This window comes from Hippichthys cyanospilos, chromosome 4 (assembly GCF_059441005.1).
Source record: "Hippichthys cyanospilos isolate Australia breed blue-spotted pipefish chromosome 4, RoL_Hcya_1.0, whole genome shotgun sequence".
Taxonomy (NCBI): domain Eukaryota; kingdom Metazoa; phylum Chordata; class Actinopteri; order Syngnathiformes; family Syngnathidae; genus Hippichthys; species Hippichthys cyanospilos.
The window spans coordinates 14,150,796-14,176,013 of record NC_142372.1 but is presented as its reverse complement, the minus strand read 5'-3'; the positions used below and the strand labels follow the sequence as shown (position 1 = coordinate 14,176,013).

General features: G+C 40.7%; 1 protein-coding gene across 1 annotated transcript; it reads left to right on the top strand.

Moving 5' to 3' along the window:
• Positions 1–1,623: 1,623 nt before the first annotated feature.
• Positions 1,624–24,498, top strand: ly75 (lymphocyte antigen 75). The gene is made up of 35 exons (XM_088413685.1): positions 1,624–1,783; positions 3,221–3,592; positions 5,061–5,234; positions 5,878–6,039; positions 6,420–6,539; positions 7,866–8,006; positions 8,105–8,302; positions 8,980–9,137; positions 9,522–9,629; positions 10,115–10,203; positions 10,554–10,723; positions 11,189–11,388; positions 12,094–12,236; positions 12,324–12,402; positions 13,233–13,304; positions 13,940–14,063; positions 14,446–14,481; positions 14,842–15,011; positions 15,331–15,398; positions 15,476–15,552; positions 16,877–17,013; positions 17,679–17,787; positions 17,917–18,077; positions 18,215–18,344; positions 18,483–18,703; positions 19,169–19,331; positions 19,580–19,744; positions 19,826–19,945; positions 20,023–20,214; positions 21,227–21,453; positions 21,553–21,763; positions 21,939–22,100; positions 22,169–22,285; positions 22,843–23,028; positions 23,172–24,498. Exons 1-35 carry the CDS (start codon positions 1,696–1,698, stop codon positions 23,345–23,347), a joined length of 5,226 nt encoding a protein of 1,741 aa, XP_088269811.1. The 5' UTR covers positions 1,624–1,695; the 3' UTR covers positions 23,348–24,498.
• Positions 24,499–25,218: the final 720 nt, after the last annotated feature.

The window sequence follows — 25,218 nt, the reverse complement described above, 5'->3', positions numbered from 1 at the left end:
AATATGTAATAACTGCATTAAAGGGAAGTAATTTAAAAATATACAGTATTTCCTTTTTAAAGTAATGTGTTTTAAGCTCCATCTACTAGTATGGTGTCTGTCCTTACTAGTTTGTAATTAAGTGCACAAAATGTGTGCTAGTTAGCAGATCAACCGTGTCTTTTTTTTTTTTTTACCGCTCCAAATGAGATTTTTGAACAACAGTGGGACAGCTTTGGCATAACATTAATAAGCACAACTTTAGTGCTATTATTTTGGGTGAGTAACACATGCCAACTAGTTGGGCCTAGTCATGTTACTAGTGAAGCACATTTTATGAGGTTAGGTAGGTTACTAATAAACTCTATTTTATATTAGACGCCTCATGGAACACCAGGATTGCTGGCTAGGAGTTTAAAGGCCAAATGATAAAGCAACAATATTTATTGGTTGAGGTCAGCAGTAGGCAGAGAGAAATTCGGAAAATTGTGGTCGCGAAATGCAGTTATTGTCAGTCTGAGAAGAATCCGACAGCAGGATGTAATTAATAATTCATAGCTACCTTGAAGGAGTAAAACCGCAGCAGCTGCACTCTCAGCTGCAAAATCAAAAGGACAGCATCACTGTGCATAAATGTATCAGCCCCAAATGTTCCAGAAGAAACCGGTGTAGCGTGCAACGTTTGGTGCATGGAAACGGATCTTTGTGATTCGTAAGTGGAACTTGTGTGTGTTTTCTGAAACATCTGGGAAAGTGCACTGCTAGTAGTATAATATGAGGAATGTTTCATAACTTACGGGACATTTTTCTATTGTTTTTTTTGTTTGTTTTTTTTACCATCTTTACAATAAATCAGAATCTTACCAAAATTGAACACTCAAACCTTTTCATACTGCCATTTTTATGGGAAAATTACTAGTTAATAGAAGACCATTCTAGTCATGCATTTTTGTTCATATAGTGGATTGTTTATATATATACATACGTGTATTATATTTTGTTTTAATAGTTAGTTTTATCATTAGTTTTAATATATTTGCATATATTTTAATGTCTGTGCTATATTATTCAGATTTGGCAAACGCACTCACATAAGGTACCTAAGTATGATTACAAATACTTAAAAAAAAATGGAAAAATTATTTAATTAACAGCACTAATTCAAGTTCTTAAAAGGTAAGAAGAAATATTAACTCTACCATAAAGTTTTTACTGCGAGTTATATACATTGCCCACTTTGATAACACATGAACATTTGTGACTGCGATTGTTTTTTCAAATAAATTAAACTACTACCTGTCTGCACCTACCTCTACTACTTAGTAGATAATATAATAATATAATAAAGTACAAACTCTCTAAAAATCTACTGAAGTGCAGTAACAATTTTAACCGGAGTTTTTTGTGTCATGATTCGACCATACGTACTTTACAGTGCTGGATATGAATTAACATTTTCTTTTGAAGGCGTCTTTCTGAATAGGCGACTTCCGAATAATAGATTTATTTTGTAAGTTACATCGGAAACGGTTCTTTCGCTTACGTTCCTAACTTGTTGGATTTATTGGAGCTTGTACAGTGACAGAAGGCTGGGTGGTTACTGTGCATGGTATCTTTTCACTTTCGCTTTACACTGAAGGAATAGTTCGCACTTTCTTTCACAGCTCAATTTTTGACGGAAGCTGCAATCTTTATGACTCCGCTAAGAAAAAGATAATGTTGCCGAAAATGTTCCGAACGGCGACAGTTTGTTTCTTGTTGGTGTTAGGGACAACTCTACTGAGGAGGACATGCTCGATTTTCGGTAAGTAGCCGCCTTTAAAACACACTTTTTCCACGTTACGGACTTGTTTTCTTTCTTTAGCAGTGCGAAGGTTTAATGCCGGTTAAACGCGTCGAACCTCTCTAAGAGCTTCACCCACACACATAGTGGGACAATAGCTGCTGACCTAGTGCGCAAACAAAACAAATAGCAAAAGTGCTACAAGTCAATCTTTGGTTATGTTGTCCATAAAGTTTGATGCTTCCCACTTTGACTGCTTGAATCGCAGTCACTACGGTTGTTACGGGCTTTCTATTATGCCAATTTAAAAAATGTAAATTGACACAAATGCCAATTGAAACAACGTAAATTGAAACGCCCTGTGTGCTTGTTGGGGTCTCGCATTTAGAGGCGTGCCTACTGTCTATATGTCCGAAATCAGTTGCTAGAGCTCCAGAAATAGAAGTCAATACGACATGACGCTAGAATTTATTAGGTCTGAAGTCCAATGGTAAGCTGTCAATGCCAACAAGGCCCATCGCACTCTTACAATCACTGACCTACATTTATTGCCAGTCTTTGTTTTCTGTCAAAACTAGCGCAAAACATAAAGAATTGATTGTTGTCTGTTGAAGACAACGACTTAGTCCTTGAGTCTGCTAATTTAATGTTAACTACTTTATAATGAGAAATTCCAGGAACATGTTAACAAATACCATCTGTTTGATTGACTCATAACCCTTTCAGTAACAGATGTTTGAACACAAACAGTTGAGCAACACATGCAGATATTTTGTAATATAACAAACTAACATGTACCTGTATGTATTCTTTATTCTCTGTGAAATCAACTGTTTTTACTAGAATTGTGACAAGGCTTCTGTCTCCACAAATGTATCTCTGTGGGGTGCACCGCATAATAGTGACAAAGATCCGACCACCTAATCAGCTGGCCTATTATATAGGCCAGTATCTGACCTATTCAAATTAATAATAATCAGTCAGAGTTTTGAAATGCAGATATACTCTAACTTTATTCACAATGTCTATGACTATGAATAAATGCTGATATAGTTTCTATTTTTATGTGTTGATTTACTGTGTATTGTTTTATCTTACATGGTTATAGTTTTTAAAAAGTGTATATAGTTTATAGTTTTAGTTTTAAAAACGTATTTAAAAAAACGAATTTAAAAAGAATTGAAAGAAATTAACTTGTTGTATAGCGCTATTAAGCATTCATTTGTTATGCCTTAAGAGGTAGTAGTCCAGTGAGTGAGGTCTGGAGACGTAGTTACACTGTTAGTTCAGTGCGAATCTGCTCCATGCTCCTTGTGAGTGTTTTCAATTTGTATTTTTGTGTTTGACCATATGTACCTGAGAAAACACAGCAGAAATTTGCATTGGAGTATTTTCATGGTTTTAACTGGGAAATCAGGTTTCCTTTGTACTCAAACATGAAATTGTTTTCTTTTGCAGTGGAGGATGCCTTCACCATCCAGCACTCCATCACAGGCAACTGTTTGTCCGTTCAGGCCTCTGGAAGTTTAAGCGTCTCTGCCTGTGATGCAGACAGCACATCGCACTTGTGGAAGTGGGGCTCGGGTCACCGCCTCTTCCATGTGGCCACCTCCCTCTGCTTGGCGCTGGACGTTCATTCCAAGTCTTTGTTCCTGGCGGACTGCGGCTCGGAAATTCTGCTGTGGTGGCGCTGCCTGGATGGCACAGTTTTCACCGTGTACCAGATGAGCCTGGCAATCAGCGGAGGCCAATTAGCAGCCAAACGGGACGCCCGTGACGCGTGGGTAAGAGGAGGCTCTCAGGACAGCATCTGCCACACTCCATATCGTGGTAAGCGAAATGAGAAGAAAACTTTAGACTTCAATGTTTTATTGCAGTTCTTGGATTTTTTTTTAAGAGCTGGGGATACCAACTTTATTGAACCTGAAAGCTGCGTCTTGGGTACTGATTAACAAACATGCAAAACAAAAATAGCTTGCTAACTACTTGACGGGCATCCACATTGCAGCCAGGAAAAATGCTTTGAAATTAAGAGATTCAACAATCGTATATGAATTAACATAATTTCAGTGAACAAATATTACAATTTAGTTTGTAAGTGTAGGTGAGTCTTTCTCATAGTGTTTAGGCCAATAGAAAAGAAAGTTCTTGGATTTAATGATATAGGATGCAAGACAACACAAAAGAGGTGTGCCACTTGACCAAACTGGTTTTTGCACATGTCTAAGAGCTTTATTTAGGTGTTCATCCTCATTCCTCTCAGGCTGTACTGCTTTTATGATATGTAACAGCAGTTAACTGAGTCAAATTACTTTTAGAAAGAGATGACGTCTCATCTAAATCCGCACAGGATGTGGGCTTCATGCTCAATCGTCCGTGCTCTTAGAAAATGGTAGCAGTAGTTTTAAATATTCTGCCAATTTATTGTTGAATTCGTGATAGGTAGTGAAATCCTTTGCCTTTCATAGCATGGAAATGTCTGTGAAAACAATTGACATGTTCAGGTTCTGTTCATGGTTGCTTGTTTTAGAATCGTAGATCAAGTTATGAGTTGTAAAGAGAAATAAATTGGGCAATTCGTTCAGCTTTAGTTGCATTACTGAACTTTAATCACAGTGCTGATGATAATAATTTTGTTGGTTCCAGTGAAAGCTGTCAAACTAATTCACAGTACTGAGTTCGAAATATGAGTTTAAGGTTCACAAATACTGAAGTATATGTATGAACACTTAATAGAAGTTTATTTCTTTAAATTCTGTTTTATTTAAATTAAGCCCTTTTCATTTGTAATCCCACTCATTTCAATTGATTTGATTATGCCTTTATATTCATGTTTTACTATACCGGGATATTTTTCTTGATGAAATAATTAGTGCCACGTGAATTCAGTTTGGTGGGGAACATTGCTTTGATATATGGTGCAAGTAAAAGTCAGTGTACCATGTCATAAGTGAACAATAGTTGTAATATTATTGTATCGTTGGCAGACCCTTTTAAAGTGACCACACAGTAATGTCCAAATTTCACTTTAATTTGTGTCTGATATTTTCCACTCTTGTTTTTGACTGTTATTTCATCAACGTGTTGCTCTCACTTGAACTAGTCTCACACAGGATGGGTGGAAGAGTTACACCAAAAACGGGAGACTCTTTTTTTTGTTTCATCATTGATAATTAATATTTCTGCATTCAAAACGTTCCATTTTTTTTCACGTTGACTATTTTTTTCACAATCTTGTCATAGAGCTCAGATTCTTAGTGTGCCCCTATGTTTTGCTTTTTCTTTATAATTCATGCAGTGATTCACACTACCGACGGAAACTCTGCCGGCGCTCCCTGTGAGTTCCCCTTCAAGTACAATGGAAGCTGGCACCACGGATGCCTACCAGATTCTGACTTGCCAGGAATCTCCTGGTGCTCCACCTCCTCCGACTATGATAAAGACAGAAAGAAGGGGACCTGTCTGAAACCTGGTATGTTTCAAACAAACCTTTAAACTATTTGGGTCTGATTTACTAAGATCTCAAAATGTGGGCACTAAACTGAGAGTTCAAACAAACAGATGCTGCATGTGGTTTCAGTTCCAAGATTCTGGTGGAGACCGCTTTATTTAAATTATTATATTAAATTATTATATTTACATTAGCTCTGATTTTTTTCACAGTATAATTTTGGGAGAGCTCTGCAAAATGCAAAATGAATTTTGAAATGATGGAACTGGAACTGTTGGTGGCGAAACTCAAGATATTTCCCCACCACAGCGTTTGACTCATTTTAAATTCCACAAAGTTTGCAGATTCATTGAATATGTCAAAGTTAGGGAACCCAGCTATTTTTTGAGTTTGGCCATGTGATGTTTGCAAGGGGAGCCATAATTGGTTATTACCTGAGACTTAAGCTGGCGTGATGTCGTTTTCAGTTTACAACAAGTGAAAAATGTGCCACTAATTTGCTCGTTTGGAAAACTCAATCTTCAGTCCTCCCAGTTCTTAGGTCAGGTCCTACAATTGTTTGCTGACGTTTTTGCGCGTGCACATATTTAGTAAATCAGACCCTTAAGGTTAAATGTTGTACAAAAAAAAGCAAATATACGGAACTGTCTCACTGGCTTTTCAGAAAAAGGTTGCCAGACTCTGTTTGCCGGACCGGAGGGGAACTCCTGCTACGAGTTTGTTCCCAATGCGGCCGTGACATGGCAGCAAGCACTCGATTCCTGTCGGAGCCAAGGAGCAGATTTGCTGAGTGTGTCTACCCCGGATGATCTCAGCTCCTTCACATGTAAGGATCACATTATGTATAATTACTTGCACAGGTGTCATATAATAATGCGTAACAGAGACACGTCAGCTGGAGTCACTGTTATGATGACTTGTGACTTATATTGACAAAACACTAATACTTCAGGTTCAACTTGGGCTTCTTAGAAAAGCACATTGATCATTTATTAACATCCAGCTTGAAGTCAGTGTACTCGTTTGCTTTTTGTCCTCACTATTAAAAGCAGATACTGCATTAATAAGGCAACCCATCTCTGATACATTATGAGCTCGATTGTCTTCTTTGGCTGCGTTCTTCCACTGGACATTGTCAGCACTGCTTCTTAATGATTCTGACCACTCTCAACTTCCTTTTTGTATCCTGTGGCGTATGTTGTTCAGTTTTAGAAGGCCTCCGCACGATGCCTGAGAGAATGTGGATAGGCCTCCATCAGTTAGATGCATCTCAGGGTTGGCAGTGGTCTGATGGTTCTCCGCTCTCTCTCCTTCGCTGGGAAGCAGGTAATGATGCTTGTTATCCTCATTTTCTTTTATGTGATTAAGGTTGCATTAAGGTTGGACATTTTCTGGTAAATGTACGTAGTGTTCCTGCTAGTGATGGGACGTTTGTCTCTTTAAAGGGAGACATTAGTTCAGGAGCCATTTGTTTAGGAGTGGGTCCTAAAATAATGTTTTTTTCAAATATTTATGAGCTTTAAAGACATGTGGACTGGATTTATGTAATAGGTGGTACCTGAGGCTGCCTAAGTTAGGCATATTGGTAATTGTATCAAGCATTATTTGATTGTGAGATATGGAAAAGTGTAAAAAATAAATATCCCATATTTTTTAGCCTAAGCAAATATTCCCCCTGAGATTTTTTGACAAAAGCTATCATATCTATCAAATCTAGCATGTAGCCTCTGGCTCTCACTACTACTGTACTCTGCCACGAGATTGATCACATCACTTGTTCCTGGTTGCATTTATGTGGAGGTAGGTTTGGGAATCCTGGGAATATTCCAAATTAGAAAGTGGAAAGTTATATTTTGTGGTTAAGTCAGTTAGTCATTCAACACTATATTTCAATATGTAAAAATCTTATCTTACTGTAAACATAATAGTTTCGTTTAATCTCCAGTGCACAACCGACAGTTGTGAACTGGACTTTATTTTATCTACCCACGGTTGGAGCAATTAGCTTCATGTTGCAATTTCTGCTGTGTCATATAGCTCACTTTTTTCCCCTCTTCATGTAGCTGCGTAAAAGGTTTTTATTAACTTGGTGGCATGTGCATGAGGTATGACCTCTGTGCATAAAATTTAAATGACCTCAGTTAAAAAAAAAAAAAAAAAAAACGTTAATTTGGGACCAAACATGCATCTTGATGTAATAAGGCTCTCTGTAAACATTTTGTGTGGGACTTTGATGTAAAAATGTGGCTTATGTTGTGAAGCAGCTCATTGTGCCCGGTCGTTGACCACTGTTGCATTGGGGGGTGTTTCTTTTTCTGAATAAGCCCATTAATTGCAATGAATAAAAGTCTTCTTGTTATTGTAATATGGTATTGCTCTTTTCAAACTCTGAAAGTGAAACATACTAACGCCATTAGACAGACTTGTGCTCTCTACTTACAACATGCCATTGGAGATTCTTGAAGATGTTTCGCCCAGACATGCCTGGGAGGGTCAAAAGGGAGGGGGGCATCATCAGGAATCTGTTGTTCTTCTTGCTGTTAACGAAGCCCCTCAGATGAGGGATAATGTGAACATTTAAAAGACACCCAGAGGCAAATGCCATTTGTCTCCTCTTCCCTCATGAAATGTTGTTGTATTTTTCCGTGACAGGAATGCCCCCCAACACTCTAATCATTGAGTCGGACTGTGGAGTCCTCAACTCGAAGCAGAAGTATGAAGCTGAAGCGTGTAGCAAACAACTGCCATACATCTGCAAGAAGCTCATCAACGCTACTCAGCAAGGATCAACAGGTAGCTCATAACCCACATGAATTGCAGCCTTTCTGGCTTTTTTTAAAAAAATTGATCATGTTGAAGACACATTTTTTCTGGTATTGCTCTGTTGGCAGAGTCGCTCATGTATAAAGACACGGTGTGTGCTCCTGGTTGGGTTCCATGGAATGGCTGGTGTTACAAGTTAGTTACGGACAACCTTTTAAACTTCACTGATGCACAAGAGTACTGTAACCACACTGAAGGAGGAAGCTTCCTGGCAAGCCTGCACTCCATGGACAGCAAGGAGATGATCAGCACCAGCTACCATGCTGGTTTGTCTCATTTCATTTCTGTTTTAGATGTGGAACAGAAGAGAAAAAAAGATGACGTGTCAGATTTTTTTACACTATTACAGTACTTACAAGACATTCTTTTAGTGAAATTTTGGGGTAAACCTACAGAAGAATGTATTTTAATGATCAGTATTTTTTTGCTTCTGTTAAAATTTCTGTGAGACTTCATGCACAATGTTCTCAGAGGGAAGGGGCCAATGATTTTAGAAAATCACACTGTCATGAACAGGTTGGAACAGAGGTACTGGCGAACAGGATGAGTCACAGAAAGGTCATCTGAGGAATTTTTCATGGTTCAAACACATAAGTTTTGCTAGTCATCTTCTTAGAGAACAGCAAGTGTGAGGGAAAATGTCCTGAACCATCAAATGTGCATTTGAAAGACTACATAACATCAAATAATGTTTATTTGTTGTAGTGGATTGTAGGTTTATTCAGAAATTTCATTAGAAAAAAATAACACAAAATAATTCTCCTTCCCTCACGTCAACATACTGTAGGGGCTTAGGACGATGGAATCTAAGCAGAATTTGCTATGATACTTGCCTTTGGCCTGAACTTTTAGAACATTTGGCAAATTTGTGAATGGCAAACCGCAAGGATTCACCCTATCTGTTGAAAATGACAATTATTACATGTGTGTTACTGTTTGTCAGATGGCCGGCAGAAGAATGTGTGGATTGGACTGATTGGAGAGGGCGTGAATACCACTGCCTTCAAATGGGTGGACCATACGCCAGTCACTTTCACATTCTGGGGCCCGAATCAGCCGCTGCAGCCGCTGCAGGATACCAGCTGCGTTTTCTACTCAACGGTACGTGAGAGTACGCATGTGTGTTTGTGTGTGTGCACGTGTGTGTGAGTTAGGGTCCACCATCATTTCCCCATTATTGCCACTCATTCAGTCTACAATAGATGTAAGTTGTTCAGTCAACTCTCTGAATATTTGGACATTGACACTAGCTCTGGTGATCTTCTGCCAGGTGTGTGCTACAGCTGAAGATATAGAAAATACAGAAACCCGTTTTGAGACATTGAGAGTAAAAATAAAAAGTTAGAAATATGACTTTTCAAATTACATACAGAATTTCTATTTTGCTACTTGCCACCACTGGGGCCGACCACAATTGCATTTGTGTGATGCTGTCCAAACACGAGTTTGTTTAAAAAATAAAAACCTCTTTTTGTGTCGTCCTAGTCTCATGATTGGCAAGTTAGCCGCTGTTCTGAGAAACGAGCCTTCATGTGTCAAACGAAAGGAGAAGTCAACGAATCATCAGAAACGGCTGGCTGCCGCTTTGAAGATGTGAGTGCAGTCTGATTACTGTTTGTTTTTTTTGTTTTTATGGCAGTCTGCCAAAGTGTTTAGATAATTCACTTGTGAGAAGATACATCTTAAGAAGGATTTTAATGAGTTTAGCTAGCTCAGGAAAGTTGAGAATTTTCTCGAATGTACTTTAAATATATATTTTTTGTAAATATTAGTAGGTTTCCTTAGGCCAGGTGCCATTTAATTGTTATTGATTTCTTAGGCACACAAAAGTGGCCTAGATTGAATTACATAACTCAGCTTTGTCGAATTTGAACAAACGTGAGGAGCGGATGGGTTTGACTTTGAGAGGGTCAACTGTACTGCCACAAACTGTGTGCACAGTACATGATCATGTTTCTTTTAGATATACTTCTGTCCTGAATGGATAACTAATTGTACTTTTGAAAGTCAACGTTTTTAGCTTAATGTTCCTGCAACAGTTTGAAAGTTTGTATAATGCCATCACTGTTGCTATTTAGGGCTGGAGGAGACACGGCAACTCTTGTTACAGAGTGAACACCACACAGGTGTCCTTCAAAGATCGCTGTGACATCACCATAAGAAACAGGTAGAAGTTGGTTCACCTGGTGACTTGACTAACACTAAGAAAAATTCTTATGTACTCTTAGTGTCATCACAATACCAGAATTTTGACTTTTGTTCTACATGAATACTGAAGAAAAAAAAAAAAAACAACAACCGAAAGCAAGAAGGAATTGTGAATAACAAAGCATGGAACTTTAAATTCCAAACCCTAAATAATATTAAACAGTGGAAGAATTCATTATAATTATGAAATGAATTAAATTTGCAAATGAGTAGAGCCCTGGTGGTGATCATTGAATTATAAGCAACACCTTTTTTAGTTTGTGATGGCATAGTGTTGGCTTGTCTAACTTTTTTATTTCTTCTTTCTAGGTTTGAGCAGGCCTTTGTCAACCGATTGCTTGGAGCGTATATTAGTGAGACACCTCAATATTTCTGGATTGGGCTGCATGATGTTAAGGACACAGGAGAGTATCAATGGCACAACCACGATGATTCCCAAGGTGAAGTTACATACACCAATTGGGGTGCTTTTCAACCAGGTATGTCCTTTTGCCATTAACAAAACTGTAGTAATTAACTGGTGGTCCTTTGAAAGGGAATTGAGCCACAAAGTCATTCAAATTAACGTAGTGGCATAGACTAACAATTCACACGGCTTCCATGATCTAAAGGTTCCTTGGTTTTTATAGCATTCGTTTTTATCTATTTTGTTCTCCTCTGTCCACAAGTGATGATACATACTCCACGTTGGACTTGATTATGATCAACTCTACAAGGTCAAATACATTCTAAAACTGACAAACAATACTTAAGACACACACGCAAGCTCTGCATCATCCTTTGTTAGGTTTTGGGAGGGCTAAGCAAAAATGAAAGTTTTCTTAATTCTTTGTGAAGCCTTTTTCTATGAGATGGTGATTTCGGTCTGCACGTGTTACTCAAACCTACTATGTCAAGAAATAATTATTTTCAAAGTTCTACACGCTGATTCTTCTTTGATTCAGAGTACGATGGAGGCTGTGCAGTGATAACCACCGCAAACCGACTGGGCAAGTGGGAAGTGAAAAACTGTACACTCTTTAAGGCGGGCACCATTTGTAGGACAGACCTCAGTCCAGTTTTGCCTCCAGAACCAGAACCAGACTCCAACGTGCCATGCCCAGACAAATGGGTATCCATACCAGACTTTAAATACTGCTACAAGGTGAGTGAGTGAGTGAGTGAGTGAGTGAGTGAGTGAGTGAGTGAGTGAGGGAGCGAGCGAGCGAGCGAGTGAGCCACCAACCAACCGATAGAAAGCCAAGTATTTATCTACCCTTGAACTTTGACTTGTGCTAAGACGATTATAAAATTCAGTGTACCAGGAGAATAACTTGAGTGTCCTAGTAGAAAGAAATATCTCACTAGTATTGTTTTTAATAGTACATTTTTTTTAACTTGTAGCTTCTAGGGGGCTTTTTGTGCTATTTGTAGGCTCCACGAGGAGGCTCCTAAACTCAGGATATCTATAGTAATGTTACCAGTGTATCACTGTGGTTTAACTGGTAAGGTTTACTTCTATACAAGTGAGCCAAAAGTAGCTCTTGTAGTGCGAAAAAAATGTCACTGTAAAACGCTTTAATTCAATTTGTGTTCCCTAGTATTTCTTCTAGTATGCTGGGTTGTCTTACTGGCAAAAAAGAGCATACAAAAATATGGACCAGGATAAAAGCTATACAAGCTTGGATATGGGATAAATGCTGAATTGGCTTTCGGCAGCACTAAAGATAACCGCACGAATTGACAAACTGAACTGAATGCATCATTTCATTCGACGCTGCTTTATCTCCAGTTTTCATTTTCCCCCCTTTCTTCATTCAGCTCCTATTAAGTGATATGTTATTCGAGTCTTTTTGTTTGTCTGAGTCAGGTGTTCCATGAAGAGAGGCTCAGTCGCAAACGTTCATGGGAGGAAGCGGAGAGGTTTTGCCAGGCCCTTGGAGGCAACCTGCCCAGCTTCACCAATCAGAATGAAATGAGAGCTCTGCATGCTATCATAAGAGACACCATCAGGTACAGATTGTGGCTATTCTGCTGCAACTGAGTGGGAGGGACTAATCATAATTTGTGGATTGACATCTGTTGTTGTTGTTGCCACAGCGATGATCGCTACTTCTGGGTTGGCCTGAACAGAAGAAACCCAGCCGACCACTCTTGGCAGTGGAGTGATGGCCGTCCCGTGAGTGAGAACTCAATCGTAATATTCTGTTATGTCATATTAATGGCCACTGTAGGGCTGTTATTTAGAATTTGAATATTTGTTACAAACAAGAATGATTTAGGCTTTATAGTGAACCCCAATTTATCTTGAGAGATACAGTATGTTATTAACCGATCTGCAACAGATAAAGGGTTATAGGGAACTACAATAAAATGCTTTCATTCCTTCCACACAGTTTAAATACATTTTAACTCTTTGAAACACTCTTAATTCTATTCAGACACAATTTAAAATGATTCCAAAGGAATTCACAGGCATACTGTATGTTCTCACTTCTTTTTGTGAACAACTGGAACTGTCCAACCTAATCAAATCTGATCAAATAACCATCTCCATTTTACGATAATCCATCCATCCATTTTATTTACTGCTCGTCCTCCCGAGTGTCACGGGCTTGCTGGTGCCTATCCCAGCTGTCTTTGGGGAGCAGGTGTACCTGAGCTGGTTGCCAGCAAATTGCTGGGCAGACAGAGACGAACAACCATTCACTCTCACAATCACACATAAGGGAAACTTGGCATGTCCAATAGACTTAGCATGCACGTTTTTGCTAATATGGTAGGAAACCGAAGTACTCCGAGAGCTAACTAGGGCCGCTATGTCGCCTCATTTTGTTTTGATATAATTTTTTCTACGCGTTTTTTTCTGAAGCTCATTATATTATGCATGTGTTCAAGGATGTGTTTGGTGAGCATACTATCCACTATATTTTATTGATTTCATGAGGTGCTACTTTAAGACACAATAAGAATGATTTTTTTTTTTTTTTTTAAATGTCTGTTTTTTAGGTATCTATGGATGTTTTACATCATGACTTTCATGAGGATGATGCATACAGTCGGGACTGCACTGCATTTAAGGTGACTTATTGATCTGTGTCACATACCTTTGACTTTGGTTGAAAGCCTGCGGCCCCTAAACGTGGATTATTTAAGACATTTTGGACCATTGCTTCCATGGGCGGAGGTTGAACGACAAGAACACATGTGCAAATTTAAGTAAAAATTGAGCTCTGGATACTCTCCCGCTCAAGTGATGTGAAGAAAAGAAAACCAATGCACTTTCAGCTGTATAGAATAGAATAGAATAGAATAGAATGCCTTTCCCATTGTACGAAAACACTCAGAGTATCAAATAGAGGCTCACACTCACCAACCCAACTGATTCCAGGCCTTTACTGTTACTCACTAGCCAGACCTCTTAAACGCACACATCAGCACACACATAGCATTGTGTATGTATGTTTCTAGGTATGTGTAATTCATTATGAATAATAAAAATTTCTGTACATTGATAACTTTACAATAATGATAAAGTACAAAAATAGATTTGTTGTTTTTGCCTTTTTTATTGCTTTCTTTTTATATCACAAGGCCCCTTTCCATAAAATGAGAGATCCACATTAGAGTCGTCCTTTTTTGATTTATAACCCAGAGCACTATGATCTCAATGTTATTGGTTCTGCGGCAATAACAAACCATTTCTGTTTCACCAGACAATGAAGAGAACCATGAAGCATTTTTTAATGTTTTTACTCCATGACCATCTTCCTGCGTCTTTCTATGCGTCACTGTTTCACTGCGATGCCAGACTGGAATGGGTCTGTCAAATTCCTCGTGGTAAGCCGTATTCAAAGTAATTTAAACTAAAATTGACCTTATATTAGCTTAGTAGGAAATTAATCAAAGAGTGCTGGGTTAGTTTTAAGCGTCTCCCTATTAGTAGCATAGAAATCACCGAACAAACGTTTGATTGAATGATTAATACTGTACACTGGCATGTGACAAGCCTTTTCTATCATATGATTTTTACTTGTGAATACAAAACTTCTTCATTGGCCAAGTATTAAAAAGTCACAAGGAATTAGTCTTGGGTTGTACAAAGTACATTAGTATTGCACTAACGAGCAACTGTAAAAACAAAAGGTGGGTGGGTGATGAGCATTTACGTAAAGTGGTATCCTGTTTACTGTTAGCTGATCCTTGCTTTGTTTTTCAAAAGGAAAAGCGCCAACGTATCCAGACTGGTACAATCCAGGTAATGCAGTTTTTACATGTTCATTTTACATTTGTGATGTTGAAATTAACTCACTAATGCATGTTTGTTTCTAGTTAAAATAAATCTGTCTGCAAAATCCTCTCAGTATTAGGGTTGGAACATTTTAGGATTTTTGAAAGTTAAAAACGCTCATGAGTTTATGAGAATAGATGGGAATAAACCGTATGACAAGAAAAAAATATGTATTTTTGCTTGAATATGACATTTTTCATTTGTTTCCTGTGTAAAGTTCCCAATTTGCAATTTCCAAAGGCCCCCAGCTTCACTTCCACGCCAATGTGCTAATCTATTCAGAAATGTTTTTCAAGAGTGTCATGATGGAGATGTGTTGCATGTCAGGTGTGCACCACGAGACATCCATCTTCATCGACGGCGGCGAGTATTGGTTTGTGAACGAGCCTCAGCTGACTTTTGAGGAGGCGACACTGTTTTGCACAATGAACGGCAGCAAACTCGCTTCGCCCCCGAGTTCCACTGCCGCCAGACTCATCCACGACAACCTAGAAAAGGCAAGTATACCTGTGAGGATCCCAGGAATTAGATCCACCGACTCCTTAGTAGACGCTATTTAGGCAATAACGTTTTACTTAACCGTTGATGTAGTCAGACTTTTTCTGATTGCCGAACTGCACTGTATTATACTGAAAGGTAGATCTGATAGTTTGCCCATTTTCTCTAATAAATGATCCTTATTTTGTGAGGAGAATATACATTGCAATTACAAACACATCAAAGTCATGCTTCTGCAATCTGCGATCTTCAAGTAAGAAACTGAAAAAAAAAGTGCTAAAAGCCTAATGATATTGATCGTAAAATGATTGTGAGCAGTTGTCAGGTTCTCCCAAGCAAGGCTGGTGGGTCAACCTGAGAGATCCCAAGCGAATGTTCCCCATGACGTAAGACGATCGCACACATTTGCCATTCATTTTGCGCTGCAGTTTACGGCACGTGGCTGTGTGCGTATGTGTTCTAGGCAGTCGCGGCTACACTTCTATTATTCGGCTCTATTTGGCAGATGCACCTCCATCAGTCCTGAGAGCTCGCTTCCAAGTGAGTAAATAAGGTTGAACTCAATGTTTAACCCGCAGGCCGTGTTTGATTTTACTACCCGTTCATTATTTCAAGCCAAAAGATTTAAAAGTTTGTCATGCTTTTTGCTTCTTTTGCTGTGTAAAGTTTTTAATTTGTTTAGTTGCATAATGCACTAGTTGTAAAACAACTTCAGAAAGACATTTCTTTTTTTTAATGTGTTTCTAACAGTACAGTCTTTCTACAGCCAGCAAAAACCCTTCCATTTCTTGAAGTAAAATCTAAATCATTTCCATGGCCAGCAGAGCGTGTCTCCTTTTTTTCAAATCAATTTCCTTTGCCCCTTTGGGCGGCAGAAAGCATTGTACACAAACGGGTGTACCCCAAAAAAAAATACTACAAGAAATTGCTACCTTGTTCAAAACTCTAAGGACATGTGTCAAATTTGTAAGTATTGTATAAATTGTATAATTCAATTCAGTTAATACCAATGAACTAAAGTCATTTTCATGGATTTCATTTGCCAAATGTGCAGTAGCCACATTGTGCCAAAGGTACAATTTTACTGTTTGAACAGTTCATTTTTTTATATATTTAAGAGCTGAAGTTACAAATGACAAAAATAGAATGCTGTATTTAGCCCAAAGGATTAATGCTAGTTATGTAAATTAAATGTGACTTTTTTTTTTTTTAAATGGGTCAGCCAGACTGATTAATCCGCTGGCAAAACTTTGCAAAGACACATAAATACATCTTTCAGTTTGAATGGGATTGAATGAGTACATAAATCCATACCCCACCAATATATATCATAAAATGTGTTCATGAGTTCTTCTGCCCACCTGTCATTTAAAGCAAAGCAAATCTTCACTTTGAAAAGCAACGATTAGCTGAAAACTGCTTGAGGGTTGCACAAAGAATTGACCTGGGATGTCAGTACTCTACATACAGCCTAGTCATAGTTTGTTTAAAAAAAAATAAATAAAAAAATAATGTAACATATATTAAGCATAAATGGGCTAAAGACGATACCCATTCACATATATGACAAGACTTAATGTCCTTATACCTTGTAACTTCATTAAATGCACTATGCATTGAATTTTGGGAGCCGAAAGGATGTTTTCATACAATATATTTACTTTTGAGTCTTAAGATTCACAGTGAATAGGTATCAGGCCGGCCAGTGAATATTGAAAATCTGCATATAATTGACATCTATTGAAATACGTTGTTCATTATATATTTTTTTTAATTAATCATCCATTTAATTATTAATCAGTCTGTCATATCCAGTGGGCCGTACAAGTTACCTTTTTTCTTTGCTATGCTCCATTACCTGCAGAGTATGAGCACAGTTGCAGGCAGAAGTTGCCCTTTGTGTGCGAAAGAATTAACATCACATCCGTGGAGAGCAACCCTCTGGAGCCTCATCCTGGAGGCTTGCCATGTGGAAATACCTCCCTGGCCTTCAGAAATAAGGTTACATACTGCTGACATTTCATTCAGGTTTTCATGGCCGCCAAGTGCATGTAAATACAGTAATATTGGACACAGTAGTAAGTGGGTAGTGGCCTTCTCTGATGGCGTAAACACAAGCAGAAGCACTAACCTACATTTAGGACAATTTGAATATTAGTCCCGTGTAGTTGCATTCATATGATCCAACAGTCTATTCTCTTCATTTTGTAGTTTTTTTCTCTTAGCTGCGCTGATTCCATTAAAGGTACTGTATGAGACATGATATTTTTGGTGGCCAATTTCAGGCTCTGGATGTGCCTTGTCAGTTTATCCGCCCCGGGTTTTCCGAATCAGCCCAAGTCGTTAAAACTCAATTAGCAATTCACATGACCTAAGTGCTGACGTTAGCATTTTTCTATCCTCTGGCTGTTTGCTAATGGCAAAAGTGTTACGGCCGACTTTGAATAGCATACATGTCTGTAGGTCATCTGTATACATTGACGTGTTTATTTTATTTATTTATTTATTTAATTCAATGCTCACAATGGCTGACAAAGACATAGACTTAGTCTTGGACATACTTGAACATCTGCCTTTAAAGTGCATTTTAAATCGGCTAGAATTGGATGAGCTTTTTGTTGTAATAACCGATGCCGTTGTCCAAAAAACGTTGTTGTTTTTTCCAGTGCTACACACTGCTGCCGAATGTGAAGCCAGCATCATTCAAGACTGCCAATGAGGTGTGCCTGTCAGTGAGGGGAACCCTGGTCACTTTAGCTGACCAAGTGGAGCAAGGTATTTCTTTGACACATAAACCAGACTGTAAAAAAATGACGGTAGGATAATATCGCGATGACTCCCCTGAGCTCCTTATCTTCAGCACATTTTCTTCTTCTCTGCGCTATCCCTTCTTCTTGCGTTTAGACTTCATCACCAGCCTGTTGCCTGAATTGAAGGACATGGGAGGCATATGGATCGGTCTCAAACACAAACACTACAAATTGGAGTGGCTGGACAAGTCGCCTGTGAATTACGTCAATTTCCATCCATTGCTCATCGGAATGCACAAAGCCATACATGTCAATGTGAGTGATTTTTTTATTGACTTGCAAGGCAAGCGTTCACATAGGCCGGAGAGGAGGTGCTAGCATTGACGAGTCTCATATTCATTTGTGGTTTTCATACCCAGTAGTTCAAAAGGTACCATTTTTTTTCTTCACAGACGCTTGACCCAGATAACATGGATTTATGTGTCTTTTTAATCAATAACCCTAATTCGGCCGTCATGGGTACCTGGGACTACACCTCCTGTACCCAATATCAACACGGAGCAGTTTGCCAACACTATGCGGGTAAAACACTGCTTCTTTCCCTTTAATACCATGCATCAAATAGATTTTTTCCTGATTCTAGCCTGCTTTCTTCAAGCTGCCCGAAGAAAACCAGAAAACCTCTTCCTCATCTTTATCCAAGCTCTCTTCTCATTTCAGATAAACCCGAGGAGCCCTCCGTCTCACCTGAGCCGTTCCAGGTCAACAACCACACCTTCCAGCTCGTCGTCAAGAACCTCACTTGGTTCGAAGCCTTGGAGCAGTGCATGAAGCAGGATATGAATCTCGCAAGCGTAGCCGACACCTTCCTGCAGGCCACGCTCAGCGTGCGCGTGAGCCGCGCGCGCACGCCCGTGTGGATTGGCCTCTTCAGCGAAGACGTACGTTGCTCACCTTTCCACTTTATTTCCATATCCTTAATATTTTGCTTAATTAAGGTCCACGTACTGTATATGGAGTCTTACTAAGATTACATTAACACTTGGAGTGCCGCCAAGGAGAACCCTATCGAGGCTCGTCATTCAAGTCAAATGACGTCTTTTTTATTGTTGTTTCTTTTTAAATTGGAACAGGTAGAAAAAAGGTTTTGCCTCAGGTTTGACCAGGAAGCTGGCGGGAAAAAAAAAACTGGTTAGTCAGAATCCTGGAAATTGGCCGGTAGGGTTTTCTTTTTGTTTTTGGCTGGCATTAAAAGAATCAATAGGCCAAAAGTGGCTCGAGTTGCCAGAAAATATTAGCAGTTTTAAAAAGCCTCCTACTGAATTGTCCTAGTAGCGATGGGCAAAGAGCGTAGCAGTCATCAAGTATTGGGGATGAATGCTGAGAAGGCTCTCCTCTCCACTCAGGACGGGATCCACTATCGCTGGACGGACCATACTCACACCGTCTTCAGTCGCTGGTCCTCTGAGGCCACGGCGGGGTCCTGCGTCTACCTCGACACCGACGGCTTCTGGAAAGCAACGGAATGTGAGCAGGTGCTCGGCGGGGCCATCTGCCACAAAGCGCACAGTGAGTGAGGATCGCGCTTGTTTTCACCCCAGATGAAGTGCTTCCCCCTCAGGCCTTTTTCGATTTGTTTTCCTTTTAGCGTTTCTGGAAATGTACTGACGTATTCTCCCGTTTGGAATTTGGAAATGACCAAATTAGACCAAAAGTCAACTTGGATTACATTTGCACCTAAAATAGTTGAAAACTTAAGCTGTGGCGCGGACTCAAATGGCACGCAGAGAGTTACATCTCTGACCTTTGTATTTCAGAAGAAAAAATAACCACACCGGAAGACGTCGCAGTGAAGTGCCCCCACAAAATAAACGGCCCAAACTGGATCCCCTTCAAGAACAACTGCTACTCCTTCCAGCTGGCTGCATCCAGATGGGAGCAGATGGACCAAGGGCCCATTCGCAATACTTGCATTAACCTTCGTGAGAACGCCGCCTAAGAAATCATCGGAGGAGAATTTTTAAAGTGGGGCTCCTGATGAGGTTTTTTCGTTTGCGTTTCAGACCACGGCGCAGACATCCTAACCATCCGCAACGCAGAGGAGAATGAGTTTATCAGGCAGCAACTTCTGCCTTTTCAAAACTTGGTTCAGTTTGTATGGCTCGGCCTCTTCAAAAACAACAGTGGGTGTTTCAATCTTTTGGGATCTTATTGCATGTTCACTCATATTTTCATGGTCATGAAATGTGTGTGCTTACAGCGACGGGTAACCAGTTGAAGTGGTACGATGGCACAAACGTGCAATATTCCAACTGGAAAAATGGTAGGCCAGAAATCCACGGCGACTTCATGGCGGGTGTCACCCTCCAAGGCAAATGGGTTCTGGTCACAAAGCAAAAGTTATTCTCCGAGTTCAGGCAAAGAGCCATCGTGGCCTGCAAATTGGATCATGGTATGTGCTTCTTAATACTGTCAAGTATACAAAAAGGACTGATTTGAAAGGGGAGATTGTGCCCCGCTGGCATGCTACTTGGATTATTTATTCAAATTATCAGATTTTTTAATTGTTTTTGGTTCCGGGTAGCCATAGCGGTGTAAATTAATGACGCTTGACTGCAGATAGGTGCTCAAAAAATAAAAAAATTGGGACGGGAATAAAGAAGAAATTTGAAGGACTGAGCGCAGGGCTGAATGACTTTAGGGAAAAAATTAAGCGCAATTTCTTCATTTGTTGTTTTTATTTTTGTTTTGTTTACAAGTCAAGGTTCTGTGCAAGAATCACAATGCACAGCAACTTTTTTTTTCCCAAACAAGGCAAGAAACACTGTATGTCATGTTTAAATATGTAATTATGTGAATTAATGTGTAAAAATACATTTTTATTTTGGATTCTTTGATTTGTCCCCCCCATATTTTTGCTTGCGATTTGAGTGCTTCAAACAGGAACTGAGGCTTTTGTGAAATACCCATAATATGCTATCAGTTGAACTTTTTGTTTTTAACAGGAATGGTAAGCATAAAAGGGCAAAAATCAGGATGGGAGTTTTTATGATCTTGGTAAATGTTAGGATAATATTTTTTTATGTTAAAAACAGACTCAGAAAGTATCATATCTATCTTCTTCTTTTCATTCAAAGATCGCATCATGCAAACGTCAGCTTTTTCTTTTGTTATGAAATCTATTTTTGTGGAATGTCCTCGGTACACAAAAATCTTGCTTATTTTTTCCTGACTCAATATTTCACCTTAGCGGTTAGCCTGCTTAGCGAGCCCGAGGGCACTTTGAGGTCAGTTCCGATCGTCGGCAGGGGGCAGTAGAATGTCAAAACGGTGGTGGCCTGAGATGGACGAAAAGGGCTGGATGCTTAATTGATTCCACCAGCGCAATACCAATCAAAATATCACGGCACATGGAACATATTGCCAATGACAAATTTTGATCACTTTTCTACTTCTGCCCCAAGAACCAAAAGAGGAGTACACCAAGTCCACCAGGGACTTCCAGAACCTTGGCAATTTAACCTACGAGGTGGTGACCCGACGTGAGCTGAGTTGGTACCGGGCTCTGGAAGAGTGCGCTCAACGCGGAGGCCACTTGGCCAGCGTGCACGACGCACGACACCGGGCGCACGTCAAGCTCCTCGCAAAGACGGACGGATTCCCGCTCTGGATCGGCCTCTCCGACCAGGAGGTAAGAACTTTGCTGAGTCCTGCGGGTGCTTCTTTATTTAAGGGACGCGTTCACCTCAGACGCTAACCACCAGTTAACCCGCGGCGCGCCCGCGTGTAGGCCGGGGGCGAGTCCTACGAGTGGTCGGACGGGACCGGCTACCGGTACAAAGCCGACATCTCCGAGTCGGTGGAGGGCTCCAGCGCGGACGAGGGAAACGTGGGCGGCTGCGTTTTTGTCATGCCCTCCGGTGCCTGGGTGAGGACCGGCTGCCACTCCCTGATAGACGGCGCCATCTGCTACAACACCAACGTCACCACCCCATTCCAGAGTAAGATGCCCACTGATTATTAAGTTAAAGTTTTGCTCTCCTATGTATGAATTTCTATGAGAAGCACTCATCAACATTAATGTTACATGCCTCCATAATGAAATCAACTTGAAAATGATCTAAAATATTGACTTGTTAAAACTGCGTGTAAAAACTAACATGAAATGGTGCGCAGGAGCCAAGCTGCAGGCCAGCGCAAAGGTCAACAGCTGCCCCCAGAGCAACGGCACGTCCAAGTGGGTGCAGCGCGGCGACCGCTGCTACGCCTTCCACATGAGCTTCTACAACTACAGCGTCTACGACATGCGGCGGGCCAAGAGCATCTGCCAGAGCATGGGTACGTCCCACTCGCCCCCGAATCCCGGCTCGGAAAAGGAACCCGTTTCGCCTCCTGCGTTTCGACAGATGCGCGGCTGCTGTCCGTCAAGAGCAAAGAGGAGAACGACTTCGTGTCCGAGTACGTGAGCGACGACCCGCTCATCACCGGTCGGGTGTGGCTCGGCGTCGCCATCGACGCGCAAGGTAAAGGCGCTGCCGACTGAGCGTTTCTTCTACTTTTATTTATTAGCGCAAGCATCCTCACGTCCTACTAGTGGACGTTTCGGCGCCACTTGAGAGGTCCGGAAGCTCACGAGCGGACAACGCACGCCTGCTAGTTGCGCCAATTAGCGTTAAGCCTTGCAGTAGTTTTCTAATAAGGTTAAATCGTATATTCATTTTACACCAGGCTTGAAGTGCTAGATGTTAACTGGTAGAGTTTCATCATTGCTAGTGGCTTTTCACAGTCAACAAATTTTTGTTCTGTGTCCCTAACATCCATCTTAAGGTCACTGCGGTAGCATGCGATTGTCCTCTCATAGAAGACGATTCAGCAGCACAATTTTGACTTAGAACATGGACCTCCAGCTGTATTTCTGACATTCTTTGAACGCATTCCATCACATCCATCCATCGCTCACTTGTAGCGCAACTTTAAAGCCGCATCGTTTCAAAAGTCTGCTTCAGAAAATCAACATCCCGAAATTTGGCGCCACTATTTTTACGCGAACATTAAATCGCACAAGGGCCTTTGTAATTAGGTTCTCCCAGCGGCTGGGAGGACGGTTCGACGCTGTCCTACTCCAACTGGAAGTCGGGCACCCTGGTTAGCGCGGCGCAGCGCAAGGAGGCCAAATGCGCCGTCATGGCGACCGAGGACGGCGGGAGCTGGGCCGTCGTCAGCTGCCAGGATATCCTCAGTCGCGTCGTCTGCCAAACCAAAGCCAGTAAGTGTATCTGCCCCTTGAATCTTCTGTCGTTTTGCGCAGAGGCCAAAATGAACCGGTCCGTTGCTGCCACCTTGTGGCATCTTGACACAACGACAACCACTAGTACTAATACTGAAAGTCCAAAACGCGTGTGTCGTCAGAGTCTTCCGGTTCTCCCGTGGCCGTGGGCTTCTTCGTGCTCATCGTGCTTGCTCTGGCGCTTGCCGTGGCCTTCATCGTGTACAAGAAGAAGCGGGCCTACTTCTCCACCTCGGTGCGCTACAAGAGGACCACGGACCAGTCGGATACCACCAGTATCATCACAGATGGCGAGTGAGCATGTCGGAACGGGGCCTCGGGGAGTTTGGACTTTTTCCCGACCAACGCACGCACGCACGCACGCACTCTCCTTCCTTCCCGCCCTTTTTAGTGATTAATTTATTTATTTATCAACGCTCCCGCCTGCTTCCATGAAGTGTAAACTTGATCAGACTAGAAAGCATTGTCTTTATTTGGTTTATTTTAGATAAAGCAAATAAAGACATTGTTTAAAAACGAGATAGAAAAAAAAAGTGCCACCTTTGTCCAAATAATGAATTTTCTCTGTGTCACGTGTCGGCCAGATTTTCAACCGATAGGATTGGTTCCATTAAAAAAAAAAAGAACTATATCAGTTGTAATGGTGAAGCTGCAAAGAGGTGCTGCCTGATCCATCAAGCAGCAGCACTCGCAAACGCTACCCTATGAAAAATAAATTGTGCTTAAGCATCAATATTGCAAGCGCATTATGGATGTATGCGGCGGGTAACCATACTTCTGATTGTTCTTCACATTGTTTGAATGATGACCCATTTTCACTAATTTGATTTTTTTGAAAGTTAAAACTGCACGATGAACGCTCACATTGTCGAATTTCTTTTCCTTTTTGCTAAAACAAATGCACCGTGAATTCGCGCTAATGTCTGAAGGTAAACCTTGAAGGAGATCGTGTTTTATTTTGAGGCGTGTAGTATTTTAACAAGAAAAAGGATTTGACTTCAGTGACTTTTTGGTGTCTTGAAAAATGGGAGCGGTCATGACACTGGAAAAGCCTACGTTAATTGGAGCGGCGATGGATCACGTGTAAAATGTGTTCAGTACAGTAAATCGCCAGAGGAGGGCGTGTCAGAGGAGCGTTCGCAACCGCTGCCTTTTGGAGGTCGGGACTTTTCTATGCACTTGACTACTGAGCAAGGACGCACTTTTAACAGCGCCATGTGGAAGACACACAGCTTGTGTGCACGTGTTTGCTGAACATGCTTTGTACTTATGTTTGCTTTCTAAACAAACCAAAGATGCTTCATTTATTGAATGTCATACCAGAACTTGCCTTTTTGTTTTTTAATTCTGTAAATTTGGTTTACAAGTTGTCGAGCACTTGTTTTTCTTAAAAAAAAAAAAAAAAAATCTGGTACTACACCACTCCAATAAAATGTTCCCCTCACGGAATAGTACTCGTTTTTGTCCATTCATTTTCCGTATCATCCCAGCTGGCTTCGGCCAATATATTGGCCGAAGCCAGCTGGGATGAAGCCAATATATTGGTGAAGCCAATATATGGGCCGAAGCCAATATATTGGTGAAGCCAATATGGTGAAGCCAACTGGTTACCAGCCAATCACGGCATACACAGACTATTCACAGGCTATTCACGCAACAATCACACCTAAGGACTATTTAGTGTGTCCAATACACCAGCCATGCATGTTTTTATAGTGTCCGGAAGGAACCCACGCGGGCACGGGGAGAACATGTAAAACCCACACAGGAAGGCCTGAGCATGGCGGATTAGCGCTTGAGTCACAGAAGTGAGGCGGACGTGCTAACCACCGTGCCGCCCTTCGTTTTCGTCTTTTGCTTTTAATAGTGGAAGAACCCCCGTTTGAAGCATTAGCACGCTAAAGACAAGACCGCACGCTTCTAGCTTTTGAAAGTCAACTTTATTTTCATGAGATTAAAAACTCAGTTTCACATTGAACACATCTTTTGAACACTTATGAAGACAGAGCTGCACACCCTCATGCGCAAGAGGGAAAAGCAGACCAAAAAAAACCCTACTGACATTAAAGCACTTGTGGTTGCATTTACTGTATATTGAAATTTACTAATTAAAGTGCACTCATACAAACAAAACAACATGCTTAAGCAACAGATTTCACACAGCAATTC

Coding starts and splice junctions, on each gene's coding strand:
- ly75 (XM_088413685.1), top strand. CDS start 1,696: ATGTTGCCGAAAATGTTCCGAACGGCGACAGTTTGTTTCTTGTTGGTG. Junction 17,014..17,678: donor CCCTGGCCTTCAGAAATAAG/GTTACATACTGC, acceptor TGTTTTTTCCAG/TGCTACACACTGCTGCCGAA. Junction 19,745..19,825: donor CAATACTTGCATTAACCTTC/GTGAGAACGCCG, acceptor TTTGCGTTTCAG/ACCACGGCGCAGACATCCTA.